Genomic DNA, 25492 nt, shown 5'->3' on the forward strand with positions numbered 1-25492 from the left:
GTATATCTACTATGGGAAAATCTTGGATATAATCAGGAACCAGCCTGGCTGCTAAAATTTGATTTGTCTGAATGAGATCTTTGTCTGGGAAATAAAGTCTGACATATCCTAAACATAAATAGTGAAATTTCACCTGTCAGTATAAGGTTAGGTAAAATGAAAGGAAATGACATAAAACTGCTTCCATGCCTTTAATGACCTATATGCTTAGTTACATTTGCTTACTCATGACAAAGGACATTTTTATCTTTCCAAATCAAATTAAATTTCTTCAACAACTCAATCACCGTTTGTCTTTAAAATTGACTTTTAAAAAGTTTTATTGTGATTGAAACACATTTGGCCAAGTACATTTTTGTGATTGTTCAAACTATGATGTTAAGATCAAATCAAAGGCTTGCATCATGTGACCAAGACAAATCTCAGAATAACAAAATCCAGGCCCAAATTAAATAAAAAGTATTTCCTCCCACATTTTTTTTTATTTTTCATTTTTTTGCAACTGGGCTCTTTTTTTTTTTTTTCAACAAAACTGATTATTGTGTAACTTATACTGTAGGTCTCAGTGTTGTGTGGAATTGCATTTCACTTCATGCTCACCGTACTACAGGAAGAAGGAGTTCATTCAAAGTTGAGGTTCATTGCTTCATGCTATTTTGTAAGGCATTTAAGCATCTCCAAGCTGATGAAACCACGAGTACTTCTGCCAATTCTTTGAAATAAGTCTAAAGATTCAATGGCAGGAAGTAGCTGCCCAGAAAGCATTTAACGGTTTGCACAATTCCCCAGGAATAAACATTAAGCAACTGAAACTCACAGTTCCTTAGAAGATGGTCCTCCCACATCGGAGGTGGGCAACGAGGGCTGTAACTGTTTCCGGTCTCCATGCCAACTTCCGAACAGTATGACTGTGTTCAGTGAGTTAAATATTGTTACAGTTATTGAAGTAATTTTTTTGTAACATTGTTCAAAATTAGGTGTATAATGTAAATGAGATTGTTTCCCTGGATTAGACAGCAGTTTTTTATAAGTAAAGTTGAAGTTGAAAATGTTAATTATTGAATACTAGTACACATTGAGGTGCAGAACAATACTTCATTCAGATTCTTCTCTCTTTGTCACTTCCCCTGTTACGGTCAACAGTAAATCAGTCTTATGCTGTGGCAAACAGGTTTGACCATTTTTGAAAGTCCCCCCCGCCCCTTCCCCCAACCTTCTTCCGAAAGGACCTAGATGAGAACTTGTTTCAGTGATTAAGTGTAGGGACGGTCAACTCAATGTGTTTCTGAGTTTAGGATGATGCAAGAGATTGACCACGCCATGTTCTTCCCAGAAATGACTCAACACTCAGGCAACTCTGTGCCCCAAAGTTCAGGGCTATGAGATCAGAGGAAACACACCAGCTCATCAAGAAATGGTATCAGTGCCCAACAGAATTTTTTATTTAAGCATTGACCTAGCCATGCTGTGTTGTACATAATCTGGGTAAAAATTCAGGGCAAAAATAGGATTGTGACTTTTTAATTCAGCAAGAAGAACAAAAAAGGGATGTTGAAGACAGACACACTTATAAGTAAGGATTGTCATGGTTTCCAAGGTCTTGTCCCCTGGCACTTTATCCCTTTCTATTTCTATTTATTCTAGAAAAGGAAGTTAAAATTTATGAGCCTGGTTTCCAATGAAACAAATTTTTGTGATTTCATTGGTTTAGCATCTTTTAGCCAATGTTGAGCTACAGGTCATTGGCTGTTTTCATTTCCATAAGTGCTTCCACCAGTTGTCTCGAAAGATTATGATTCAGCATCTAAAGTAACTGCATATCCCTGCACTTTGGGCATACTTATCATACACCAGTGTCAACCTGAGCAAGCTTATACTACCATAAGTATATGAACCCGACAAGTGAGATTTCCTTTTCACCAGTAATTTAGTCAATGCTGCATCAAGATAATTACTCGTAAAAAAAATGTTTTCATAATATATTGCAATTTGTCACATTTTTGGGCTCTGGTAAAATTGAATTATGTTACATTGATAAACAGAATTTAACTGATAGAGAGCTGATATTTCCCCATAATCAGCATTCATAAAACAGTATTATTAATTATAATTGTATATAAACTTAAAATACATCATAACATTTTCCATCTCAATCTACTCTGCTTTTACATTATCTTATTAGATCTTGAGAATTACTTAAACTGCAGCAACTGTTTACTTTCAAAAGTCAGCAAGTAATTGGTGAAAAGGATTGCACCTTTAGGTTAACAGCTCATGTCCATTGTATGAACTCTGAGAGAAAAAGTGAGATGATGTCATTTTAATTGCAGCATGGAATCTTGGGTGTTGCCATATAAAACTAATGGACAATGCTGTATGTTTCTTTGACTAGGAAATTCAACTATTTCATGTATGACATTGGTATTTCAGAAATCTTTAGTTACAAGAAGACACTTGGCAATATGGTAAACAATAGAAAAGACTGGGATTTTTCTAACAAACTTTTGATTTAATTATATTACCATCACTAGCTCCATTTTACATACAAATTACCCCATATCCTGGCAGAGGTAAAGTCGTGATGACAAATGGTTTAGGCAAATGCTTCTACTATGAATGATTTTAGCAAAACAATAAGCAATTGCATTTAATGCTATTTGCTCTAATGTTCTAATTAAAACAGATAATGTGCGAAACATAGCTAGCTAATAGATGCCACATTATAATTAACCGTGGGTTATTTGTTACTATTTTTAATATTTTATGTGACTCATTAAAAGTAACATACTGTATTTGCAATTTATATAAGTTAAAGTGTGTCTTAACACACATAACACACTCTATTTTAAGACTCACTGCGCTCTTCAGAGGAAGACTTGAAGTTATGAAGATATGGAAAGTACACACGAAAACATTCCAAAGAATGTTTATTTATATTCCCTTTGGAATTAACTGGAAGTGCTGCATAACTCAGCATGAAGACTATGTCCCTTGGGCATCATATCTCAGTATGAAGAAAGATAAGGGAGTGAATATAAATAAATAAATATCGGTGGTGAGAAAAACTGAAAGTAGCACTACTGATTAGTTTAATCTGATAATCTTATTTTACAGCCTTTGAGCATTTGTGTGGGTTTACTGCTTACCTGTACTTGTGTGTGTGTGTGTGTGTGTGTGTGTGTGTGTACACGAAAGTGCAAATATACTTGTCTGCACGTGTGTGTGTAGCCATGTTTTACATTTTTTTATTATTCATTATTTTGGAGCAAAGTTCACACTATGAAGGTTTCCCATACTGATCACTGATGAGCCTTTAAATTGTAATTGTAATTGTAGACATTTTCCAATGGGCTTTTTAAAAAGAAATTTGGTGAGGGTGCATGGAACTGAAAACTTTAATACTGAGTAATATATTAATCATAAATGAAAATTCATCCTTTGTGGAAAAAAAACAGAAGAAATAATAGAATACTCATGATCTAATTGCTTGTACAAGAGGTTTGTATGCAGTATGTTCAGACTAGTACACCGGAATTTTCCCTTCTCATGTCTAGACAACATCCCACTTTGGCGAATTGTAAAACTGCTCCTTTTTGCTTTCCTTAATCTTCTGTGCACAAAAGGAAAGGCAACGACTTTGTTACGCGGAAACATCCGGTTTTTTTTTTGTCAACACTTCCACTGAAAATGTGATGTCATTGCCTCAGCCTGAAACACCCCCAGATGTTGCAGTCAGCACAGGAAAAACAAGTTATCATTCCTGGCATCAGCCATCCCGGGTCAAAGTTTCTTTTAAAAGGTTTCCAGGAAAAGCCAGGATTGGTTGCTCTTCATGATTCTCGCATATCTGATGCATCAGTCTTTATTTGGCAGGGCGGCGGTGTAGTATATTGGGTAAGGAACCGGTCTTGAACCTAACGGTCACAGGTTTGATTCTTGGGTAGGACACTTGTACCCCTTGAGCATGGTACTTAACCATCAGTATATGTCCAGCCGTATAAATGGATGCAATGCAAATGGTAAATTGACTGCATTTATATAGCACTTTTATCCAAAGCGCTTTACAATTGATGCCTCTCATTCACCAGAGCAGTTAGGGGTTAGGTGTCTTGCTCAGGGACACTTCGGCACGCCCAGGGCTGGGATCGAACCAGCAAACCTCCGACTGCCAGATAACCGCTCTTACCTCCTGAGCTATGTTGCCCCAAATGCTATCTCTTTGGATAAGAGCGTCTGCTAAAGACCCGTAATGCAATGGCATGCCCATCTACAGTTGTTAAGCCAGTCCCATCGTTGCAGTGTAGGCTATCCTGCAGTTTGAGAGGGTGAGATCAGGAACACCCACCATCCAAGGTGCAGCCAGCTGTAAGCACCAGCAAAGTTGTGCAAGTATTGCACCACGGACCACAGGGACCAGATCAACCAGGGTGCCCGTTATTGCATCATAAGGGGATATGGCACGCATGACCACCAAGCTTGACTGGAAAGCATAAAAAATGCAGTAGGCCCCTTACTCAAACAGCATTAAAATAAAAGGCCAGCGGTACAACCCTCGAATGCTAATGCTCATTGTCCTCTCTTTAGTTTTAAAATGAGACACACCTGGAGGGGTGTTTCACAAAGCAGGATTACTGAGTTAGCTGGATCAGTGTGCTGAGTAAAAACCTGGAACGGCTCTTTTTACTTCAGTCCATGATCCAGATTTGGGGGGTTCCAGGTTTTACTCTGTGCCATTACCTAGCTAACTCTGTAACACTGCTTTGTGAAACAGCGACCTGGGTTGATTAGTAATCAGTAATCAGATTAGTAAACCTCTGATTTATATTATGAATAGAGGGAAGATGGGACAGCAAAATTTTACTGTATTTGCAATGTAAGGGTTGTGTGATAAGCTGTTAACGCTTGGTATGATCTTAATTTCAATAATTTGGCATACAGACCTATTTTATGATATAGTAAGTATGAAGTTATGGACATTCTGAATAAATAATACACCTTCTGTATATGTGGGAAATGTGGCTTAGTTATACATTTAATGGGAATTTTTTTTTTTCCTGAAAATGAGTTGCATTGGACAGGAAGTGAAAGATGTACGCATTTAAGGTGAAACACACTAGTGTCTACACAACTGACATATTTTTTTCCATATTATGGAGGAGCCACTAGAGGGAGGTAGAAAATTAACTATCGCGTTTCACTGTGGAAGTCCGGGTGTCCTACAGTATGCAAGAATTTTTCTCACAGTTGATCCAGTTAACTAGGATTTATTATTATGCTAATTGGATGCCAATCTAGATTTTACATTATATCTACAATACATACTAAGGATGGAGTGTGTGGTTAGTGTCTTTCGTGAAGAAAAACTAAATGTGAAGCACCTATTAAACTGACATTTGTCTTAATCAACTTGATCATATGCATTAAACACTCAATAATTGCATAATTAGTGCAACTGACTGATTTTCATAGACATAGATTTTTCAGGGTTACGGCAAGTCATACGATGATAGTTATGTCGTTTGCATTTTACCATTACAAATTTTATTGAATAGCCTTGGGTACAGCCCTTATTTCTTCAGAACATATGAGTTCTCTTTAGGACAGGCAATGTACTGAAACATCATTTTTACACCCTCGGGGTTGATAGATATCTGGCGATTTCAAAGCGAGAGCACAAAAACTGGAAGAGAAAATAAGAAGTGCTCGCTCGTGCCTCTTAAAATGTACTCATTGCAGCTTCATTGCAGAAGTGAGATGCACCACAGAGCAATGGCTAATTTGTGGTCACGAAATACCTTGCACACATACTGCAAGGTAAATGAAGTGCACACGGACATGTAAAACAGTACTGCCAGATGCGCCTGTTTATGAATATGTGCGTTTGGTTGCAGTTTTACTCTGTATTTCGTGTGTTTCTGATATTCAAAAGCATCATCAGTCACTCTGGTTGCGACTGGATCAGAAGTTTAAATCTCGTTGGTTTGATAATCTGGAGACACAGCTAATTCTAGCATACCAGCTAAGAGACCTCCCCACATTGTGTGTAATTTACATATGATAAAGTTTGGACTCGACAAATGAAGAATGGTGATGGAAAGTGTAATAAATTCTACAATCATGGTTATCATTGTGCTCCACGGATGCTACTCCCCGTTGGCCTTAGGGACTACACACTGGTACTGATGAGACCCAACTTATTGCTCTCTTGCGCCTGGTGGCTGAACACTCACTGATGGAAACTACGAATGTATGAGTTACAATAATGTTAAATACCATTCATGCATCATATTCCTGTTCAGAGAGTCTATATCAGAATCCAAAGCCGCCAGGTAAAGGCTTTACTGTTGAAAAATATTCATGCTGAAGGCCCAGATACATGCACAGAAATGTCAGTGTCTGCACTTAACACATTGTTAGTATCTGTATGCCAAAGACTGCAGTCATTGCGTGTACTTTTGCATGACTTACACTAAAGTAGAACCTGGCTTCCACATAGCATGAGCCACAGTCAACTGCATATGGTTAACCATGCAGCTCCTACGGTTTGTGGTTAATGTACTGCTAAATTCATGGAAACCCTGTTCCGCTTTTACTTATAAGAAAATACTGCAAGTCACAAGAATGTCTGAAATAGTGCTTGGACAGTGTTTGAGTAAAGAGTCTGTGCAAAAGAAAAAGGTTGGTTTATTGGTGCTACGTTGATTTATTTAATTCATTAACATATTTTATGAAATATACAACACCTTTACCTTGCTATTTCAAATCAGCAGATATGTGGAAAAAACATACAACCGAAAAAGCTCTCATTGGGTCTCATTCACCAACCGTTCTTAAGAAGAATTTTCTTCTTAAATACCACTTACGCAGTTTTCGCAAAGATTCTGACATTCACCAATGTTTTCTTATTTGGGATTTGTTCTTAGGTAAGAGCAGAATCTACACACACTCAAGAGCATACTTACGCACATTTGAGTGCTGACATGTTTGTGCAAAATAATTGGTTATTGCGTTTTCTTCAATTCTACAGTTGTATAATATTATAGGATTTAAATTACAATTATATTTTTATCATTCATAATATTTTTGAATAATTATTTTCATTATTTTACAAAGCATTAAGGTGCCAGGTACCACCTCAGAGGGTGGTTGCCTCAGCGGGAGTTCATCTGTAAATAAATGATAAAAAATTAAAAAAACATTGTAGTGACCTTTTATTTTGGGGGGTTTCAATTATGCAATGTTTGGTCTATACTGAAAAAGCAAATGTTTAAATTTTGAATACAAACTAAGCACTTAGGTAACACTTTTTAAGCACGTGGACATGTTGAAGAAGAGAACACTTATTCAGAGGCGTCACTAGGGGGGTGACACCAAAATGACTCGCAATACATTTTTTGTGCAGTGTTTTTTGCAGCGACGGATTTACTCCGATGCAGTTTACTGCCGGTTGATTTAATTAGCGGAATTAATGTGACGAGAAGAGCTTTGTCGTTTGAATGCATAACACGCAATTCTTTGCGCCCACTCCCACCAGCATTTCTTTTTTTTGCCTCATATTTGACATCAAACCATATTTTTTACTTCATCAGTTGTGCGCCCTTCTCCGGATACAGCGTTCACTGAACGAGTAATAGCATCCCATGCATCTTTTTTGTGTTATTCTATATCCACTACTGACCCTACTAAATATGACGGGTCGTTTACTGTTCACTTCCCGCAGCAATACCTCCACTTCAGAACTACTTAAGTTTTTCTTACGTTTGGAGTCCGGTGCTCCACCCTCTTTAGATTTTTGTTTGGGCATTATTGACTTCGTTCGCTCTCAACTTTTCTTTTCGATTTCTGTGTGCACACGGCCCTACAGTCTCATGCCCTTTTATGGGGATTGGTGGGGTGTTTACCTATGCTAATTAGGAACAACTGGAACGCGCTTTACATTTACGAGGACGATGGGATTCATCATTTTAATAACACGTGCGAACAATTCTGCGGTTTAAGAACACGTCGTGAATCTGACGTAGATTTTTCTTAGGACCTTTCTTAAGAACAAATTTAAGAAAAAACTTACGAAGATATTGATGAATGAGGCCCATTCTTTTTTGGAATGCCTGCTAATGTAAAAAGGGTCAATTCCACTTCAGTCTAGACAATTCAGGAAATTGAGTTTATTCATTTTTATTCTAAGTCAGGACTCTAGAAAACAATTGTTTTCAATTACTAGCAGTGATTGTTGCATCAGTTTTAGAATGTTCAGTTCATCAATGTTCAGAACATTCTAATCACCTATATGCTTTCCCACACCTTAAAAATACTCATAGCACACAATGCCTATTTCTCAATGGATGAACTGAAGTTCACTTCAGTTTCTGAATTGGTCAAACTGAACTAAAAATATTGGATTTTCTGGGGTGGCCTAGGATAGTGAGGCCCAATAAGAGATGCCATCATGGGGCCCAAAATAAACTGCATCAACAGCTCTACCCCACTGCACATGAGCAGTTCATCTGTGAGAGGGCACCTACCCAGTAATCTGACCATATGGACACCCAATGATCAATGTTCAAGATGAAATACACCGTTTATGTCACCCAAAGGCTTCAATAAAAAAAATTGCCCATAGGTTAAAGGAGGCAGCTTAAGAGACTGTTTATTTTTACATCACCTTCCAAATATCTGGCTTTATTTACATTTCACACAACAGGCTACAAGGTTATGTACCTGTACATGACAACAGATTCAGAAGCGCGCACAATCTGAAAGCTTGCGAGATCACTGTCTTTCAATCTGGAAGCTTGCGAGACCACACCAAGCTTGCGAGACCCGTGGGCTGCAGGTTTTTACAGAACAGTCAAAACCCTGGAATGTTCCGTTTTTCCAACTTTCCGGAATCCTCCTGATCATAGAGGCAGAGTCAAATGCAGGTGCAGCCCACGCCCTGTGCACCTCAGGGGGGGAGGGGGGACTCCTGAGATCTGTGTAAGCGCAAAAGGTCAACCTTGGGCCGAACTGCAGCCCTATCTGGGGAGACAGCTGGCCATGACCTCTGACCTCGGGCTGGACACCAGTTTCATGGCGCAGTGCAGGAAGGGGCACAGCGGCTCGTGGGCCTCCAGGGCCTCCGTCAGACTCCTCTGTTCCTCCCGCAGGGCTTGCACCTCCTTCTTCAGCAGGCTGTTCTCCTGCTCCAGGCACTCAAACTCCTGCGACACACGAGATCCTGTATATAATACATTCAGCTCCCTTGATGCTTCATTCAGGTGACAACGGCGAGGATTCAATCAAACTCACAGTACTATTTCTTATTAGGCTTTCTGAACAAAATTAAAATCTAGACCGCTGTATGCTTTCAGAACGGTTCAAGATTTAGCGTTAATAAATCGGCTGGTTACATTCCCAACACTTTCTACTCCATTGCTTAATAAAAATGTGGAACATCTGACAGTGGATGATGTGCTAGTTGTACAGAGCTCTTGGAGAAGCGACGCTAACCTTGTGCAGTAAGTCGGCTTTCTGCGTCTGTTTTTTCCGACTCCTTTGCGCAGCCACTCTGTTTTTCTCTCTTCTCTTCATCTTTTTCCCATCATCCTCTGAGCTCTTTTGCGAAACGCAAAGCGCGAAAAATCACATTAGCTGGCAAGTCAAGTACATCAGCCAGTGTAGGCTGCTTGTCTAGGTGACAGAGTATGCTGATTGAATGCAAACTTAGTGCTAACTGTGAATGAAAAGTTCATGAGGACATTAGGATGGAATACTTTCAATTTCAACTACATGGCTGCTGTTTACAGCAGACACTGGAAATTAGCCACCGTTCTGACTTGTTCCCCAAGTCAGGCAAATGTTTATATTGCAATAACAATGTAAGTAATGCATGACTATTGCTTTAACTGCACATACGTCTCTTTCCTTTAACAAACGATAATTTTCAAATGCAATGTGTAATCAAGTATTCTTAACATTACATTAACAATTTCACATTTAATATTGTCGCATTTCTGCATGCTTTCGACTAATTACAATTACAATGTAAAAAAAGGACAGCTACAAGTAGCCTACTGGCCTTAGGTTAGCAGACTAACGTACCGTACCTCGCAACTTTTAAGAATGTGCATGTCGTTGTCTTTTCTGTGGAAAAAGTCGATTTGTAAGTCCATCTTCAGACATGCCTTTCATGAAATAACATAATTCGTCGAGTCAATCTAGCTGCACACATTTACTGTCCACGCACTTTAACTTCAGGTGCACACTATAGTAGTAAGCAACCCATGCTTTAACCGTGTTTACGTAATTAGGAACGGGAAGCTTTCTTTTCCTTTTATCGGTCTCGGTGATGCAATGGAGACCGCAGAGAAGTTTCACTTTTTCTTGGTGAGTTCTTGAAATTGTCTCCTAACGTTCTTTTAAGTCACGTGTTGTATCGAAGCGGTACAGTACGTCGCTTCATGGCCGTAAATGCATTAAGCAGCGCTGCACGTATGCTTGCAACCTTGGGCTAGATCACTTCACAAAAACATGCAGTTAAATGCAATTAAAAACAAACTGATGGCGGGTTTGTGAAGACTGTTCTGTACATGGTCATTGACAGAAATTCGGAAAAGATCCGAAAGACATTGCAGACGGGTATTTTTATGTATTCCACTTGTGATGGCAAACAGTATTTGCCAGTATGTCATCTCAATTGTAAATTGAGGGTTACATACCTTAACTTTGCTTTCAGATTAAAAATTTAAAAACATATAAACCTTTCAAAAGGACATTAAGTTCAATCCACAAAAAAATAACTACAGCGATACTGCCTTTCATTTTTTTAATAGACAGGAATTAGCAGGACAGTACAAATGAGCAGTAATGGATTGACATGCATGGAATATTACAAATGTACATTTTCTCATAGTAAATACATATCACCGGATTGTTTTTCAGATCCACATGTGCGTAAAAACTAGCTAGGCGAACTTTTTATCCTCCTCCTTGAAAACAAGCAGGGGGAAAGGGCGCCAATCTGAAATGAAGTCGCCCCTGACGACTTGAGACAGAGAAACCAAATGCATCCAAGAATGCAGAATTGAGGCCATCATTTATAGCGATATTTACAAGTTCCAGAATTCGGTACTTGGACTGCTCAACAATCTACACCTGCTAAGTGGAAACATGGGATGCCAATGCCCTCATTCATTCTACATTCTCGTGCAACAGTAAGAGATTGCTGGCTTCAGCCCCCTGTTGGAACGGACACTCAGGGCTCCTCAACGTTCGCCGCGGCGGGCGGTTTCTTGACGGGAAGGGCGTAGGCGCTGCTCAGCTCCATCTCCAGCACGGCCCTCTTCAGCGGTTGGCCGTTCCTGGCGATGCCGCCCGGAACCAGCGGCGCAGCCTCGCCGCCCGGCGCGCCGAAGACCTCGGCGTGGATCTCCCGCGACTCGGCGGTGGGCTGCATGCTCAGCACCTGACACACCCCGGCCGCTTTCTGCTGCAAGCCCTGGAGGGACTGCAAACCGCAAGAGAACAAGATGTGCCGCTCGGCTGCGAAGTCGACGCTCATCAGCGCTTCTCCGGTTCATGTAAACACGGAGGCACGGGCTACACCGAGAGCAGTGCGCATTTGAAATGCCGAAGGGACATTGCGCGATATCACAGGGAAAATAAAACACAAATAAACCTTCGATTTTAATTTCTTTATTTTAAAAGAATCCGACCTATTCCTAACCCCCCCGAGACTTCGCCAAACCCAATTATTTGAAAGCATAGTATTAATAGCTTCTGAAAATACTGAACTGAAATATGACGTTGAGGGCAAGGGGAAGCAAAACGAGCGGCCAGTGGGATGCAGCAGAGCGTTTTTGCGCGGGCGAAGTGAGGGAAGTTTGCGAGCAGGTTTTGACAGGGAGTGTACCTTCATCACTGAGCTGGCTTGTCTGGTAATCTTGGGAGCAGCCTCCGACAAGTTCATCATTATGGTTTCTGGGGAAAGGATATATCAATGAAATATGCTTGCTGATCTACATAAAAGCAAAGTCTGTAATGTAACAAAGAGAGAGAGGGAAATAAAAAGTTGTGACATTTTAAGAGATTGTGAAACCCTACCAGTGGGAATTTACAGTTTTGCATACCCACATAAGTAGCCATGAAAAACATGACTCTAAGTGGGGAAATACACCGGCACTCAAAACTAATTAAACCCCACACACAGAGGTGAATACCTGAGCAACGTGTTTTGACCTTTACAGCTGAAGGCTTGCCTGAAATTAACACAGACAGGAAGTGTCGGGGTAAACAGGATGTCACTTGTTACCGCGCTGGCAGTGTGAGGGTGTGGTTTTGGATCACGACCGAGGTTACAAACTGGCAGTCAATCTCCTGATCCCCTTGTGATTCGCGTGAGACCAAGCGCAACCAAGGCACATGACCACAACTCCAGTCACCTCCAAGACCGCAGTGCATGCTGTCCGTAAAGGACGACCGCAGGAACACCTCCAGACTGTGTTCAGCTGCATGCCAAGGGGATGCTCAATAGCCATTTTTACAGTATTATGAACAAGACTCCAATCATAAGTTCCATGATCAAGCAATGGTCTTCTCAAGCGAGATTGTCGGTATGACTACTATTGTCAGGTGGATTGATAGCGAAATGGCTACTCTAAATATTTCCAGTCTACATTCTTAGGACATGGAAAGTTATCATGAGATTTCTATTGCATCTCCCTCAGCACCCAGTACCCCAAACACAAGTTAAATCCCTTACTGAAAACCTTTAAAAAAAAGGGACCCGTTTTTACAAAGGAGAAACGAACCCAGTATGTTGAACAGACACTCCTGTAGCAAGGCCTTCAGATATCAAAAGAGGAACAGTGAGCTTAACCAACATTTGTACACCACCCTACAGGCGTGGAAGACACCACAAACTATTTCATAGAAATTTTGAAGTTTTGCAACGAACACAACTAACCACAGTCTCCAAGTTCCTTGAGGTGACTAGCTGACTATTGAGTTAACCTCAAGAAAAATGTATGGCTCCCAATTAATAATGATAAGGGTGAAAATTCCAAAGTGGAGTATAGAACTACTGTTTATATGTGGACACACAGTCGTCATTGATGCGAAGCACCACTCTTAGGTAACACCACCAATTTTCAGCTGCTTGAGCACCAGTAGCTCCCCCTTGTGGAGAATATTCAGCCTGCTAAACATAAGTGAGCCAGCGAGTTACAAGGCAGGTACCGTCATGAGGTGCTGTGCATGTAAAAACTATTGCTGGAATGTGCCTCAGCTAAAGCACAACAACACCATTTGACTGGAACAGTATAATTCAGTGATATTAAATAATTCAACAATATCAAACTGTAAGCATATTTACCTTGAACTGGATCTTTTTTCATCTCTTGGGGCTTCACAACTTCCTTATACAAACCCTAAATACAAAGTCAGATATTCACATTCATTTTAAAGTATTATTTGTATATAAAGCACAATGAATTTTCTCTAAAAGATCTGTCCTCACACTTAAAGTTTAAGTGAAGACAACAGAGACATCTAGTGGGCATCTTTAAAATAACCATGTGGCTTCTCTGAACAGTGCTATGATATACAGTGCCCTCCAGAATTATCTAAATGTATTTGTCAATTATCAGCTTGATCTTATATTCAAAATAAGAGAGAAATCTAACCTTTAATTTGGGAAAAATTATTCAAAGAAAAAAACATTAAAAAAAAAAAAAAAAACATTTTTCTCAAAAACACATGTCCACTATCGGCAGCCCTAGAAATTTTTAGGAACAAAATGTACTTGACATATATTTCCATTCATATTTAACATTTTTAAAGCACACCCGAGTCTTTAGGAACACTGAAGGTGACACACAGGCCAAACTCCCTTAGTCATCCATCACCAGGCAGTGAGATCAGAGAATACACAAATAGAATCAGACAAAAGGCCACTGACCTTCACAAATCAGGCAATGCCTATATATGAACTTAAAGTCTGAAAACACCCATCTCCCCTAATAGTGTAATAATTAAAAAGTTTCAAACAACTGGAGCTGTGGAAAACCAGCCTTCATTGTATTTTACCCCCACAGAGAGTGAGGAGGGAGGATGGTTCGAGAAGCAGAAGCATCTCCAAGGCTCACAGTTGGAGAATCGCAGAAGTTGGTTGCATCCTGAGGTCACCAAGTCTCCAGAACTACAGTTAAACACCACTTCCATTCCAATAAGTGGTGCAAACTGATCCAGAGGAACACTCAGAGTTTATGGCAAGACAAAAATGAGTTTAATCAAACTATCAAGCTGTCATTAGACAGGAAGACATAAATTGCCATGAAATCATCAATCATAAAAGGTTATCATAAAAGTTGTATTAAAACTAAACAGAGTAAATAAAATGTGTAATAGATTTCAGCTTAATCATTAATAAACTAGTAATTTATTTCACTAATACTTAATTTAATCAAATATAATGCTGAACTAGTCATTAATCAACATTATTCTGGATTTCCTTGATAATATTCCACTTCACCACAAGCTATTTGGCAGGCTTACCAGAAGGAAGCCTCTGCTGTCATCAAAGCACAAACGTAAGCACTTTGCAAACTGTCAATGAAACTTTGGAACTGGGTGTTCCGGTTAGGTGAGAATAGATCGTTTTGGCAACAAACACCAGAGCTGGAAAACAAATAATGGTGTCGCAGTGCAAAAAGTGTAAAACCTCAATGAAGTTCAAGGCACTCTCATCGGAGGAAGAAGAAAAGTTTTAAAGACTGTATTAGATTGGCATATCGTGCTCAAACAAGTTCCACGCCTACACATTTTGGCATATCAGCATTCATCGGGGCGTGATAAGCTGTCCACATTGCGTCCTATTTATAAGATGCACAATGACGTGATAAATTATGTACATAATCAATTATCCAAACGCCGGACGTGGGTTTGGCATAAAAAGAGGCATGGTCATGTGGAGAAGAACCTCAACTCCACTGTGATGTATGATGGAGGATCTGTGATATTGTGGGGCTGTTTTACTTCCAAAGGCCCCGGGAACAGTGTTAGAATGCATAGCATCATAGGCTCCATCAGATACCTGGAGATTTTAGATCAAAATCCGGCTGCCTCAGCCAAGAGGCTAAAAATGGGGCGCGTTTGGATCTTCCAGCAGGACAATGATCCAAAGCATAGCTCCAAATTCAAACAAAAATGGCCATACCAGTCCCCTGACCTAAAAACAACTGAAAACCTGTGGGGTGAGCAGAAGTGGGGAGTCTACAAAGCAAGGACCAAGGACTGTGAGACTCTGAAGAAGAGATGCCGTATGGAGAAATGGCCTCCGATTGCTTCGTACGCATTCTCCCACATCATCAACCATTATAAGAGAAGACTCAGTGCTGCTATCATGGCAAAGGGAGGGAGCAGAAAGTACTAAATGTAGTGGTGCCAATAATTACAACACACAGCTTTTTCAGAATAAAAATGATTTTGTGTTAAAGATGGGTTTTTTTCCTCAGAACAATTGTATCACAATAAAACTATGTCATTTTCTCATATTGCGAAGCATAGAAAACATTTGAAAAACAATAAAGTGAATGTTATCCAGCGTTTTTTTTTGTTGCTCATATTAATTGAGGGTGCCAATAACTCTGAAGGGCACTGTATGATTAAATAATAATATTATTAATAATAACAGTAATTAAAAACAACTAGAGAATTAATATCATACCATTAGCTCTCGCTCTGCTTTCAAAGACCGAACAACATAGGGTAGGATCTTTTTTGGGTAGCTGCTGCGTTTCATGGTAGTTTCCAAAATGTTCTCATCCAACAAATCATCTAAAGCTTTACAATCTTCCTCTGGGAAAAAGAAAAGAAAAAAAAAACATTATCAGCAGCCTACATTATTTGTTAGATTTTGATATAATGTTGTGAAAATATGTTAAATATCAGGCACAAAACAGCAAATGTTCTATTTTCAAGAACCAGTGAATTATCCATCACAAATAGCCTACAACAACAAAATAATAATAATAATAATAATAATAATAACTTTGTATTATTTTTACATTTTACATTCATGTAAAATTGATATTTTTTGTCAAGTCAAGGTTCGTAACATTTGTTTAACGCTAAAAAACTACTTCTGGCAACTTTTAAACCTCGAGGGGTACATTTTAGTCCAACTGCTTCATTAACAATTAGGAAGACACTCACCTGGTACACTAACATCAAGTAGGCCTACCTGCTTCCTCACAGAACAATCTTTGCTTTGTAGTCCTACCCTGCCTTAGATAGAACCAAGATATGTTTCTTTCACATCTGAACTAAGATGTCTTACAAAATAGGAAGTAAAAAACAGAAATTTAAATCATGGGTCAAAGGATGAATAAACTTTAAAATGAGTAATTACTCTGGCTGAAAACTACATTCTGCACTTTGTACATTGCCCAGGTCCTTGTCTAGCACACTTTTTTTGTTTTTGTAGTTAATCATACCATCATCACCCTCATTAGGTGCATCTTCCCAAGCTTTCCCATTGATCAAAATGTTTTCTTGTACACCTCTGTCAAAGTCCTGTGAAAACAACAAAAACATGAAGTCTTATGAGACATAACTAACGTTTTCAGACCCTCTGTCAGACCGGGTAGAACTGAAGTGTAAATCAGAGGATTACACTCAGATTGTGAAGGCTATTGAGCCAGCTGCAGGTCACTTAAAAGCTTGCATTGGTGCCTAGCGAACAGCCTTGCTAACGTTATATCGTTTTTGAGATAGTCAGCGTAGACTGGCAGGCAATCCAACAAATATCAACCCAATAATAAAGGTTAGCTAGAAATGACTCAGAAAGGTACCTCGCTAAATTCCCACATACGGCCAATTATAATATGAAAAGTTATTTTAATTTAGCTAGCTAGGAAAGCATATAACATCACTCACCCTCAGTAATTCCTCCAGAATTTGCTGCTTGACTTCTTCAGTAATCGTAGACTGGCCATCTAATAGTTTCTTAATGAGTTCTCGATATTTTCCCAATTGATCTGTAACAACTTTTTTAGACTTCAACTTCACCCTATAGTCTTTCTCTGTTTCCATTTCTGCAACTCCCAAATTTTGCGCCATTTACTTTAAATTTCAACTTGGAAACGGAAAAAGAAAACAATGGTGGTTGCTGGTTCTACCCCACGGAGGGAAACATAACCATAATCATAACGTTCCGTTTAGGGAGGAAAGTACATAATTTCCATTGCTACAGTAAATAATTGCAATTCTGGCACACGTAGTTACAGTGTACACAAAACTGATATCCTAATTTGGATTTTTTAAATATAATGATACATGCACTTTTTAAATTATATTTTATCCAAGCATTTTTTTTAAATTACATTTTATACATGCACCAAATGGAACACGGACGTCACACTAGAGCGCCCTACGTTGCAAGTGGTGTAAAAACTACAGTTCTCAAATAAGTTCTCAATTCGTCAAATGTAATTCAATGGACGAAGGGTTTGTGGATTGTCATTGTCATATTTCTGCTCAAGAGTTTGACGAGGTAACTAACTCGAAGTTTATGTTTTATAGCCCAAACAGATCCTTATACTAGCTGATGAGTTGGACAGGTAGGCTTAAAATCAGTTTGGACTTAAAAACAATAACGTTAGCTAACCTTGCAAAGTAACGACAATAGCCAGCTACGGTAGTGAATATATGTATTTATAGCTGCCTTGATAACCTGGAAAAGTATTAGGTTATCTAGTTTTGACATTTAGAACAGTCTATTAGTTTGTCACGAACATTTTTATTAATTGCTTTGTGAATAAAAGAAATCTGCCATGTTATCATTTTCACCACGACCCTATCTATGGTGTTGTGGTCTTGGGTGCCTGATCTAACTGAATTAGACCTTATGAATCTCCTTTACGTTGCGAACCCCCGCTTCTCATTTTATTGTTTTTGCCGTAATGATCTCAGCATCCCTCATGTTGTCCACCAAATATGAGAAACATTCTTGTAAGCGAAATACAGTTTATTTCAAATCATTATTTTATACATTTCATTTGGGAAAAAAAGTCTTAATGTTTGTACTCAAAAGCATTATACTTAAAAAGACAGAGAGAGAAGCCTTGGAGATATCAACAACGCAAAAATTCATGAACCGAGTCATTCGCACTCAGGAGGAAGGAAGTCCATTTTTTAATTTTAACAGGTGACCAGCGGGAAGCTGTTACTCTTCCTTATCCTCCCCGTGGGTGATGGTGTAGCTGATGCTCTTGTAGTCAATATTCCCTGCCAGGTCGGGCGGAAAGGCGGACCACATGTTTTTGATCTCCTCTTCAGTAAAGCGGTTGCACTGAGTCATCAGCATCTCCTCCAGGTACTCCTTTTTGAGGGTGCCCATGCCCTCGGGGTCCAGGACCCTGAAGGCAGCAGTGATTGTGTCCTCCGGGTCTGAGCCCTTCAGCCTCTCCCCGAACATGGTGAGGAAGGTGGTGAAGTTGATCGGCCCCTTGGCCTCCTTTATCATGGCGTCCAGCTCCTCCTTGGGCACGTTGAGGCAGCCCATGGCGGCGTAGGTGTCCATCAGGTCCTCCTTGGTGATCACGCCGTCGCGGTTCTGGTCAATGACGGTGAAGGCCTCCTTCATCTCCTGGATCTTGCTCTGGTCAAAGATGGTGGTGAGGTTGCTGGCGACCGCTGCTGAACGTCTCTTCGGGGCCATGGCTGATGTGCTGAAGGGATGCCGTTTCTTCTCAGCTTAAAGGTTTCTCTTGTGCCTGCTTCCTCCTTCATCAACGGGTTAAATATCTTGCAGCTCATTAACATGCGAGACCGAAAGTTTGGGATTCGGTCACATTTGTCATGCTGTCGGGACAGACACTAATGGTGGGAGTGTCCATGGGCATGGCCTCTGAAATAGACCAGTTGCCATTGATTGCCGGGACAAATATGGTGGCATTGCTACATTGACATGCACTCAGCTGTTCTCCCCTGGTGCATAAGAGTGACAGACCAGCTGTAGGCTTGTCCTCGGTTTATGACACTACATGGTTGCCTGCTGGCAAATCTTTTGTAATCACATTTTTCTTTTGTGGTCTGCAGGACTTAGATGATGTGATACAGAGAGCCAAACAGGTTTGTTGTCTATCATAGTTCAGAATACATGATTAAGACTACAGACTGTTAAGCTTTGACATATGCCATGAATCCATTTGCTCATTTTTATACAGATAGAATATTTCTTACTGTATGCTGAATATTATGTACTGTACATTTCCATCTGTAATTTTTTCCTTTATTGCAAGAGAAGATCTATTTTTGTATCATTGCAGTTACTTATGAAGGCTATTTGCTAAATAAGAACTAAAATGTTGTAAAATTATTTTTCATTTTCAGGCTGGAGTCAAGACTCTGGTTTCAGTGACAGAAAAGGCCAGTGAGTTTGAAAGAGTTATACAGCTATCTAAAATGTAAGCCACTGTGTTGGGTACTACACAACTGGGTAGATAAGTTTCCATTTCAATCATCCAATGATACTTATCTTGTTACACTCAGTTGTCATGCATGACCTGATTTTTAAATGATAATATATTGTCATTTCTTCAATTTCTAATTTCACATACAAAGATGTTTTTGTAAATTTTACAATAAATCTTGCTCATATTTAAAACTCTGTGGTCCATATCCATTTGAGCTGTTTTTAGATTTAGTTCCCATTTGGTTATGTAAAGTTTACTTTGGAATCCTTGTCACCTCCTTCTGTCTCTCTTCATAAAAGAGGACATCAGGCAGCCTCCAATCTGCACCTGTCACTTCAGTCACCTGTTCTGTTCTCTGTATCCAAATATAAACACTGGCTTTACAATGCCTTGTTAAGCTTGCCAGTATTTTACTGTTTAACGAATATGGCATCTAATTTTCAAGGCACAAGGTGACACAGTTAAAATACCATCATTGTATTTAATTGAGCGTATCTGGCTGTTCCAGCTACCCTGGTCTGGTGGCACCATGCCTGGGAATTCACCCTGTTCAAGGCCCTGGGTCCCAGGATCTGTGCAGCGTGACAGTACAGGTTGTAATTTCATTATAATCGTATGACCGAGCAACACCTACTGACTTTACAATTATCATGTGACTTATCATATTTAATAATATTGTTTAAAAAAGCTTCAGTAACCACGTTGTGTTTTATAAGGACTTGGAGCCCGCCCTTCCCCTGTTTCAGAAGTACAGGGAAGACATTGTGGCAATTGGTGAGGTATGTACCATGAGGACCTCTGGAAACTGTCTCTGCACAAGCTACTTACTTAATATTTTTTTTTGCTTTAGACCAGAGCTGCCCAACTCTACCGTCCTGTAGGTTTCCACTCGAACCCTAACAAAGCATACCTTGTTCATCGGCTAGAGATCTCGTTTTGCTGGTAATTCGTAGAATAAGGTGTGCCAAATTAGGGTTGGAATGAAAAACTGCAGGGTGATGGATCTCTAGGAACAGGGTTGGGCAGCCCTGCTTTGGACCGTGAATGCCCTATACCTGCCATTGTAAGGCCAGCAGGTCATCAGAAACTTCAGTGAATATTTAAATATCCTTCATTGCACACAGACACTGTCTGGGCCAATCAAAAGCATGCACCAAAAATGATATATCTTTTTTAAACCCCAAGAATATGAACTGTTCGTTTCATTAAAATTTAAGTTAAACGGTCATATTTTCCTCTCGCATGTCATGTGATTTCCAGTTCTGCTCCTTACCCCCTGACAGCATAGCCAAGTACATGCTGGTAGCACTGTGTGCAGAACTTTTAAAATGCTGTGACTCCTGTAAGCCCATGGATTAGACTCACAAAGTTGTCTGAAACACGGCCAAGCCACAGGGACTGATTGAACGGTAACGGAATAACTTCTTAAACCCCCGACCTTTCCATCCTGCTGGCTAATTCCCTTTGAGCGTTCTAGACTTTATGAGCTTTGGAAGGAATGCAAATCTGTCAGAGGTATTATTTCGCCCCCAGTTTAAAAAAAGGCGCACAAAGCCGGTTGTTATATAGGAGAAGGCTGAACAATGTCAACATTTTTTTCGACGCCGATGGTTCCTTTTACAATGCCGCGCGGTAAGCCCACTGCGACCGGTTTGTTCCAGTTTGACATTCCTGGGGTGTGTTTTTAATTAGGGCTGACCAGCAGGCCTGTGAAACCTTTTCCCTTCAACCACCTGCTGTCTGACCAGCGGACAGCAAAGTTTACCTTTTTCCCAGGTCTATTTTTCATCTTCAATTCAAACAATGTGTTTGGCAGTGATCATAAAATGTTCTGTGCTGCGGCTGCTAAGCTAACCGAGGACGGGCAATCAGGCTTCTGGCGCGGTGGTTCTGCGTGATGCCCTCCTCCTCTGGGTGCGAGTGTGTTCTCTGAGTTGGTATCTCCCTGCCAGCAGATCGGTCTGGACTTCACGCCGTGGTACGCCCCCCACGCCCAGCAACGTGAGGAGCAGCAGGCGGTGTTCAGAAAGCAGCTGCAGATATCCAAAGAGCTCGACCTGCCTGTGTGAGTCAAGCGGATGCGTGCTGGTATGCTCGCGCCATCCTGCGTGAATTCGGCTTGTTTTTTTTTTTTTTGCCGTGCCATAAAATGTGTACATTTGACTGGCCTCGACATAGGTGGAAGCCATTATATCACGGCATACGCAACGTTGGTTTTTGTTTTAAACTGTGACAGCAAAAGCTGGCATTTGATACAATGAGTGTGAGCAAAACTGTGGTCTGACGTGACTGACGTGAGAGCCATTTCCTCCTCTTCACAGGAACGTCCATTCTCGATCTGCTGCGAAGGTCACCATAGGCATCCTCAAAGAGCAGGGTACGTAGCTCAGACCATTAGCGTGCCGTTACGCTGTTGGCGTGCTCGCGGTGGCTCATACGGCGCCGTGGATGTGTTTGCAGGTATTACCCGTGCACTGCTGCACAACTTCGCAGGGAGGCCGTCAGTTGCCCTGGAGGGGGTTCAGATGGGGTATTACTTCTCTTTCCCCCCAGCTGTCTGCAGAAATGAGCAGGTTAGGACACAGTATTATTATTATTGTTATTATTATTATTATTGTTATTATTATTGTTATTATTACTGTTATCCAGCGTGGTTTCACGCTTAAAATTACACAGGTCCTCCATTTATAAAGCTGGGTAAGCAATCCATGTTTATGTACTGTATCTTACTCAAAGGTATAACCTCATTGTATATCCAGGGATTCAAACCCACGTTCTTCTGGTTGAAAAGTGAGGTTACTTACCACTACACCGTACCGCCAGCTTTCCAGTCTTAGCATTATTATTATTAGCATCTTTGTTATTATTACTCATGTAGTTTCACACTTAAAATGACACAGGTCCTCCATTTAGAAAGCTGGGTAAGCAATCCAGTTTATGTATCTTTTTCAAGGTTACAAACTCATTGTTATATTCAGGTATTCAAATCCACTTCCTTCTGGATGAAAAGTCAGGTTATTTACAGTACCACCAAGCTTCCTCACAGCCTTACTCACACCTGTGTCCTATCAGCCCATCCCTGTTAACACAGTGCATGCAGTAGTAACATGTTGTAAAAATGCCTTACCTTGATCTTTGAACATGTACATTACACATTTACGGTATCGGTTCAGCTCATGTGTACATACATGTGCACGTTTTCCAGTTGCGTGGCCAAATACAGTGGCTGTCCAATGTGCATATATCAATGTACTGAGTGAAAACATTCTGGCTGAATCGTAGCATTAACTATGACAAAATATTAAGCGTTAAACAAAAACAAATGGCTTGTGTTGCAAGGATGGCAAAATATATCGCAGGCTTCAGTGCATCCACGTAAATGGAACAGATTCCCACATATCCCCAAAATACAAACAGTCCAGAGGTTTCGATGTCACTCATTTTAACTGTATTCTGCTTCAGAAAACATGAAGGAAGTACATCACTCCAATGATAACATCACACTTTGTTCAATCAGATTCAGTAACCCACCAAAGCAGCACCAACATCTTCTGCTATACCTTGAATATGAGAGTACTTTTCAGTGAATTTCCAGCCTACCTCATTAAGGCTATTTCAGTCATCTGTCAGCTCTGCTCAGAATTATGCTTAGTATATACTTTGTACAGTTGACAGAAACAGCATACCTTTTTCATATTAGGAAGGTGAAATGAATCTAAGTCAGATTTTAAAATAATTATTTACGGTGAGTATTTTTGTGCGTAGTGATCCAGCCAGGGCCGCAATTATGGATTCTCAGGCCTGGGACAAAATATACCAGGGGCCACCAACCCCAATCCCCCCCCCCCCCCCCCCCCCCCCAAGTATATCTTGTAACAAATTAAAAAGTTACATCATCCAAGCATCCCTCCCCCCCATCTGCGGCCCTGAATCCAGCCAAAGCTCATTTCCATTTGGTGTTTTGCTTATTTAAATCCACCCTTTTCTTTCCATTTCTTTTTTGTCATTTCTTTGATTTCTGATGGGTCCTGGCAGGCAGAATGATACACTGTTACATTGGTACAGCCTTGAGTCCCTGCCACACTATTTGAAACCGGAATTGAGTTTGAGTTTTCTTTTATTAGTTAAAAAATTCAAATAGCTTTAGCTTATCTCATTTCCCTGAATAATCCTGTATCTCTCTAAACTCTTCAAATAAAGCCAATTGTATGGGAGGTTATGCCAATTGGAGTACTCATTAAGTATCCTGACATCACTTAACATTCCAGTGGGAGGAAGATTGGGGGAGTACAATATTGTAATTGTATAACTCCAGATAAGGTGTGTCATAAATGAATTGAAAATTCTACACCATCCTGTTGACTGCCTTCCCACGTGTACAAGCACTAAGGTTGTCCTCGTGATTGTACTGGGTTAACGTACAAAACAATATATGGTTTCTATATTTTTGTATGACAGCTAGCCCCCCTAGTATCTAACAATAACCAAAATACTAACAAAAGTGCTTTTAGAGAAACAAACTATGTGGACTAGAATACTACTGTACATTGTGGGAAAAATACAGTGGCTTATTGTCCAATTAAATCCAGCCTAGCATTGTAACATAGGAGCAATTAGTAATATTCATATAATTAATAAAAATACAATGAATAATAATTGATTCATATAATCAGTATTATAATTTTGATGTGACACTTTCAGAACACAAACAAAACTGTCTTAGAAAGAGAAATAAACCACCTCTTAGTTGCACAGACAGTAAGGCAATATGGTTAGTTGTGTTCATATCAGGGAGCAGTTCTACAAGCTTAGGACTTCTTAGGAGCCTACCTGTTGCGGTAGAAGCTGCATTCTGGAGTCATCCATTAACTCCTCAGTAATTGCTCTGGCTTTGCGATCTGGCTAATTATCACTTTGTAATCAGCCCAGAGGCAGTGGGAAGGGGGGGGGGGGGGGGGGGGGAGATATTGTTTAAAAAGCAGTACTTGGAATGTTAATCATTAGGCCATGTTCTAGAGCAGCGACTTACCACTGCTGGAGGCATCGCTTTTACGTATTACAATAACAAACAGTCCTTTTGATATGCATATACGACAAGTCATGGCACGTATGTTTTGTAAACGTATATGTAGATATATTGTGTCAAAGCCGCCTCACAATTAAGGTTGTTGGTGATTTTGCTCTGTGGTTGTTGATTCCCTTTGGTAAGAGTTGTGAATTGTATTTATTTATTTTATTTTTATTTACTTTATTTTACAGAGAGTCCGGCTGATTAAACAGATCCCACTGGAGCATATCTGCCTCGAGACAGACTCCCCTGCTTTGGGACCAGACAAACATGTAGGTCCCAGTGCGGGTGATCATAAGAATCTTAATAATATGATTACTACTGTTATTATACTACTTATTTTCTTAAATTGTTTCCTCTGACATCGATATCTCTTTTAGGTGAGAAATGAACCCAAAAATATCTCTCTGTCGTCGGAGTATATAGCACAAGTGAAAGGAATCCCACCGGAGAGAGTCGTCGAGACCACGACACAGAATGCGCTCAAATTATTCCCAGGAATTAAGACGAGCACACCGAAATAATTGTCCAAAATGCTAGAATTGAAGCTGTATGAATCTGTTTAGATTAATGGTATTTCTAATAAAATGCCTTTGTATATGTCATCATTTTTGTTACTTTAATAATTATATGCCCTGAAATAAGTGCAAGATGGAGGGGAACCCACCGACGAAACAGTCCACACGACTAGGAAATTATAATTGTTGCAAGCATTTAGTATTTTATTAGCTATCCGATTAACAAAGTGGCTAGCCAATGGTGTGAAGGTTGATGGCAGAAGTTCTGATGTGATCTTCACACTAAGTGTGTCCAGTCTGCAAGAATGAACAGAATAAAAACCATATTAATTGTGCAAGCCATATTAATTGTTGAATCGTGCACGAGGCCAAATGACCATGTAACGGCTGCTTACTGTTTTCTTCGAAGTGTTTCCTCTCCGGCAACCGGACAACGCCTCCTATCCAGGAGG

The 25492-nt window shown here is 40.0% G+C and overlaps 4 protein-coding genes across 6 annotated transcripts; 1 reads left to right on the forward strand and 3 right to left on the reverse strand.

Moving 5' to 3' along the window:
* Positions 1-8629: 8629 nt before the first annotated feature.
* batf3 (basic leucine zipper transcription factor, ATF-like 3) lies at positions 8630-10369 on the reverse strand. The gene is made up of 3 exons (XM_035421235.1): positions 10086-10369; positions 9490-9594; positions 8630-9200 (listed from the first exon to the last, which is right to left on the reverse strand). Exons 1-3 carry the CDS (start codon positions 10149-10151, stop codon positions 9015-9017), a joined length of 357 nt encoding a protein of 118 aa, XP_035277126.1. The 5' UTR covers positions 10152-10369; the 3' UTR covers positions 8630-9014.
* Positions 10370-10787: 418 nt separating this feature from the next.
* On the reverse strand, positions 10788-17144 carry nsl1 (NSL1 component of MIS12 kinetochore complex). The gene is made up of 6 exons (XM_035424302.1): positions 16915-17144; positions 16473-16551; positions 15704-15834; positions 13352-13406; positions 11891-11958; positions 10788-11485 (listed from the first exon to the last, which is right to left on the reverse strand). Exons 1-6 carry the CDS (start codon positions 17095-17097, stop codon positions 11234-11236), a joined length of 768 nt encoding a protein of 255 aa, XP_035280193.1. The 5' UTR covers positions 17098-17144; the 3' UTR covers positions 10788-11233.
* Positions 17145-17194: 50 nt separating this feature from the next.
* tatdn3 (TatD DNase domain containing 3) lies at positions 17195-25127 on the forward strand. Of its 3 annotated transcripts, none has more exons than XM_035424298.1 (10): positions 17195-17530; positions 19078-19110; positions 19372-19445; positions 19963-20047; positions 20171-20233; positions 21407-21519; positions 21776-21831; positions 21915-22027; positions 24714-24794; positions 24903-25127. In XM_035424298.1, exons 1-10 carry the CDS (start codon positions 17474-17476, stop codon positions 25044-25046), a joined length of 819 nt encoding a protein of 272 aa, XP_035280189.1. In that variant the 5' UTR covers positions 17195-17473; the 3' UTR covers positions 25047-25127. The 3 variants fall into 3 exon arrangements, with proteins under 3 accessions (XP_035280189.1, XP_035280190.1, XP_035280192.1); XM_035424299.1 differs by having other exon boundaries at positions 17196-17530; positions 21410-21519; XM_035424301.1 differs by lacking the exon at positions 17195-17530 and adding an exon at positions 17537-18739.
* On the reverse strand, positions 18203-18720 carry LOC118230880 (myosin regulatory light chain 2, skeletal muscle isoform-like). The gene has a single exon (XM_035424303.1). It carries the CDS (start codon positions 18695-18697, stop codon positions 18203-18205), a length of 495 nt encoding a protein of 164 aa, XP_035280194.1. The 5' UTR covers positions 18698-18720.
* Positions 25128-25492: the final 365 nt, after the last annotated feature.

The sequence above is a fragment of the Anguilla anguilla genome, chromosome 6 (genome assembly GCF_013347855.1).
Source record: "Anguilla anguilla isolate fAngAng1 chromosome 6, fAngAng1.pri, whole genome shotgun sequence".
NCBI lineage: Eukaryota > Metazoa > Chordata > Actinopteri > Anguilliformes > Anguillidae > Anguilla > Anguilla anguilla.

Bases quoted from the DNA above. Each gene is read 5' to 3' on its own strand.
- tatdn3 (XM_035424298.1), top strand. From the start codon at position 17,474: ATGGACGAAGGGTTTGTGGATTGTCATTGTCATATTTCTGCTCAAGAG. The intron at 21,520-21,775 runs GTGAGTCAAGCG...TCCTCTTCACAG, and splicing joins AAAGAGCTCGACCTGCCTGT to GAACGTCCATTCTCGATCTG. The intron at 22,028-24,713 runs GTTAGGACACAG...TTTATTTTACAG, and splicing joins CTGTCTGCAGAAATGAGCAG to AGAGTCCGGCTGATTAAACA.
- LOC118230880 (XM_035424303.1), bottom strand. From the start codon at position 18,697: ATGGCCCCGAAGAGACGTTCAGCAGCGGTCGCCAGCAACCTCACCACC.
- batf3 (XM_035421235.1), bottom strand. From the start codon at position 10,151: ATGGACTTACAAATCGACTTTTTCCACAGAAAAGACAACGACATGCAC. The intron at 9,595-10,085 runs GTACGGTACGTT...GTTTCGCAAAAG, and splicing joins ACATTCTTAAAAGTTGCGAG to AGCTCAGAGGATGATGGGAA. The intron at 9,201-9,489 runs GTTAGCGTCGCT...CGTGTGTCGCAG, and splicing joins AAGCCGACTTACTGCACAAG to GAGTTTGAGTGCCTGGAGCA.
- nsl1 (XM_035424302.1), bottom strand. From the start codon at position 17,097: ATGGCGCAAAATTTGGGAGTTGCAGAAATGGAAACAGAGAAAGACTAT. The intron at 15,835-16,472 runs GTATGATTAACT...TCTTTTTCCCAG, and splicing joins ACCTAATGAGGGTGATGATG to AGGAAGATTGTAAAGCTTTA. The intron at 13,407-15,703 runs GTATGATATTAA...CTTTGTATTTAG, and splicing joins AAGCAGAGCGAGAGCTAATG to GGTTTGTATAAGGAAGTTGT.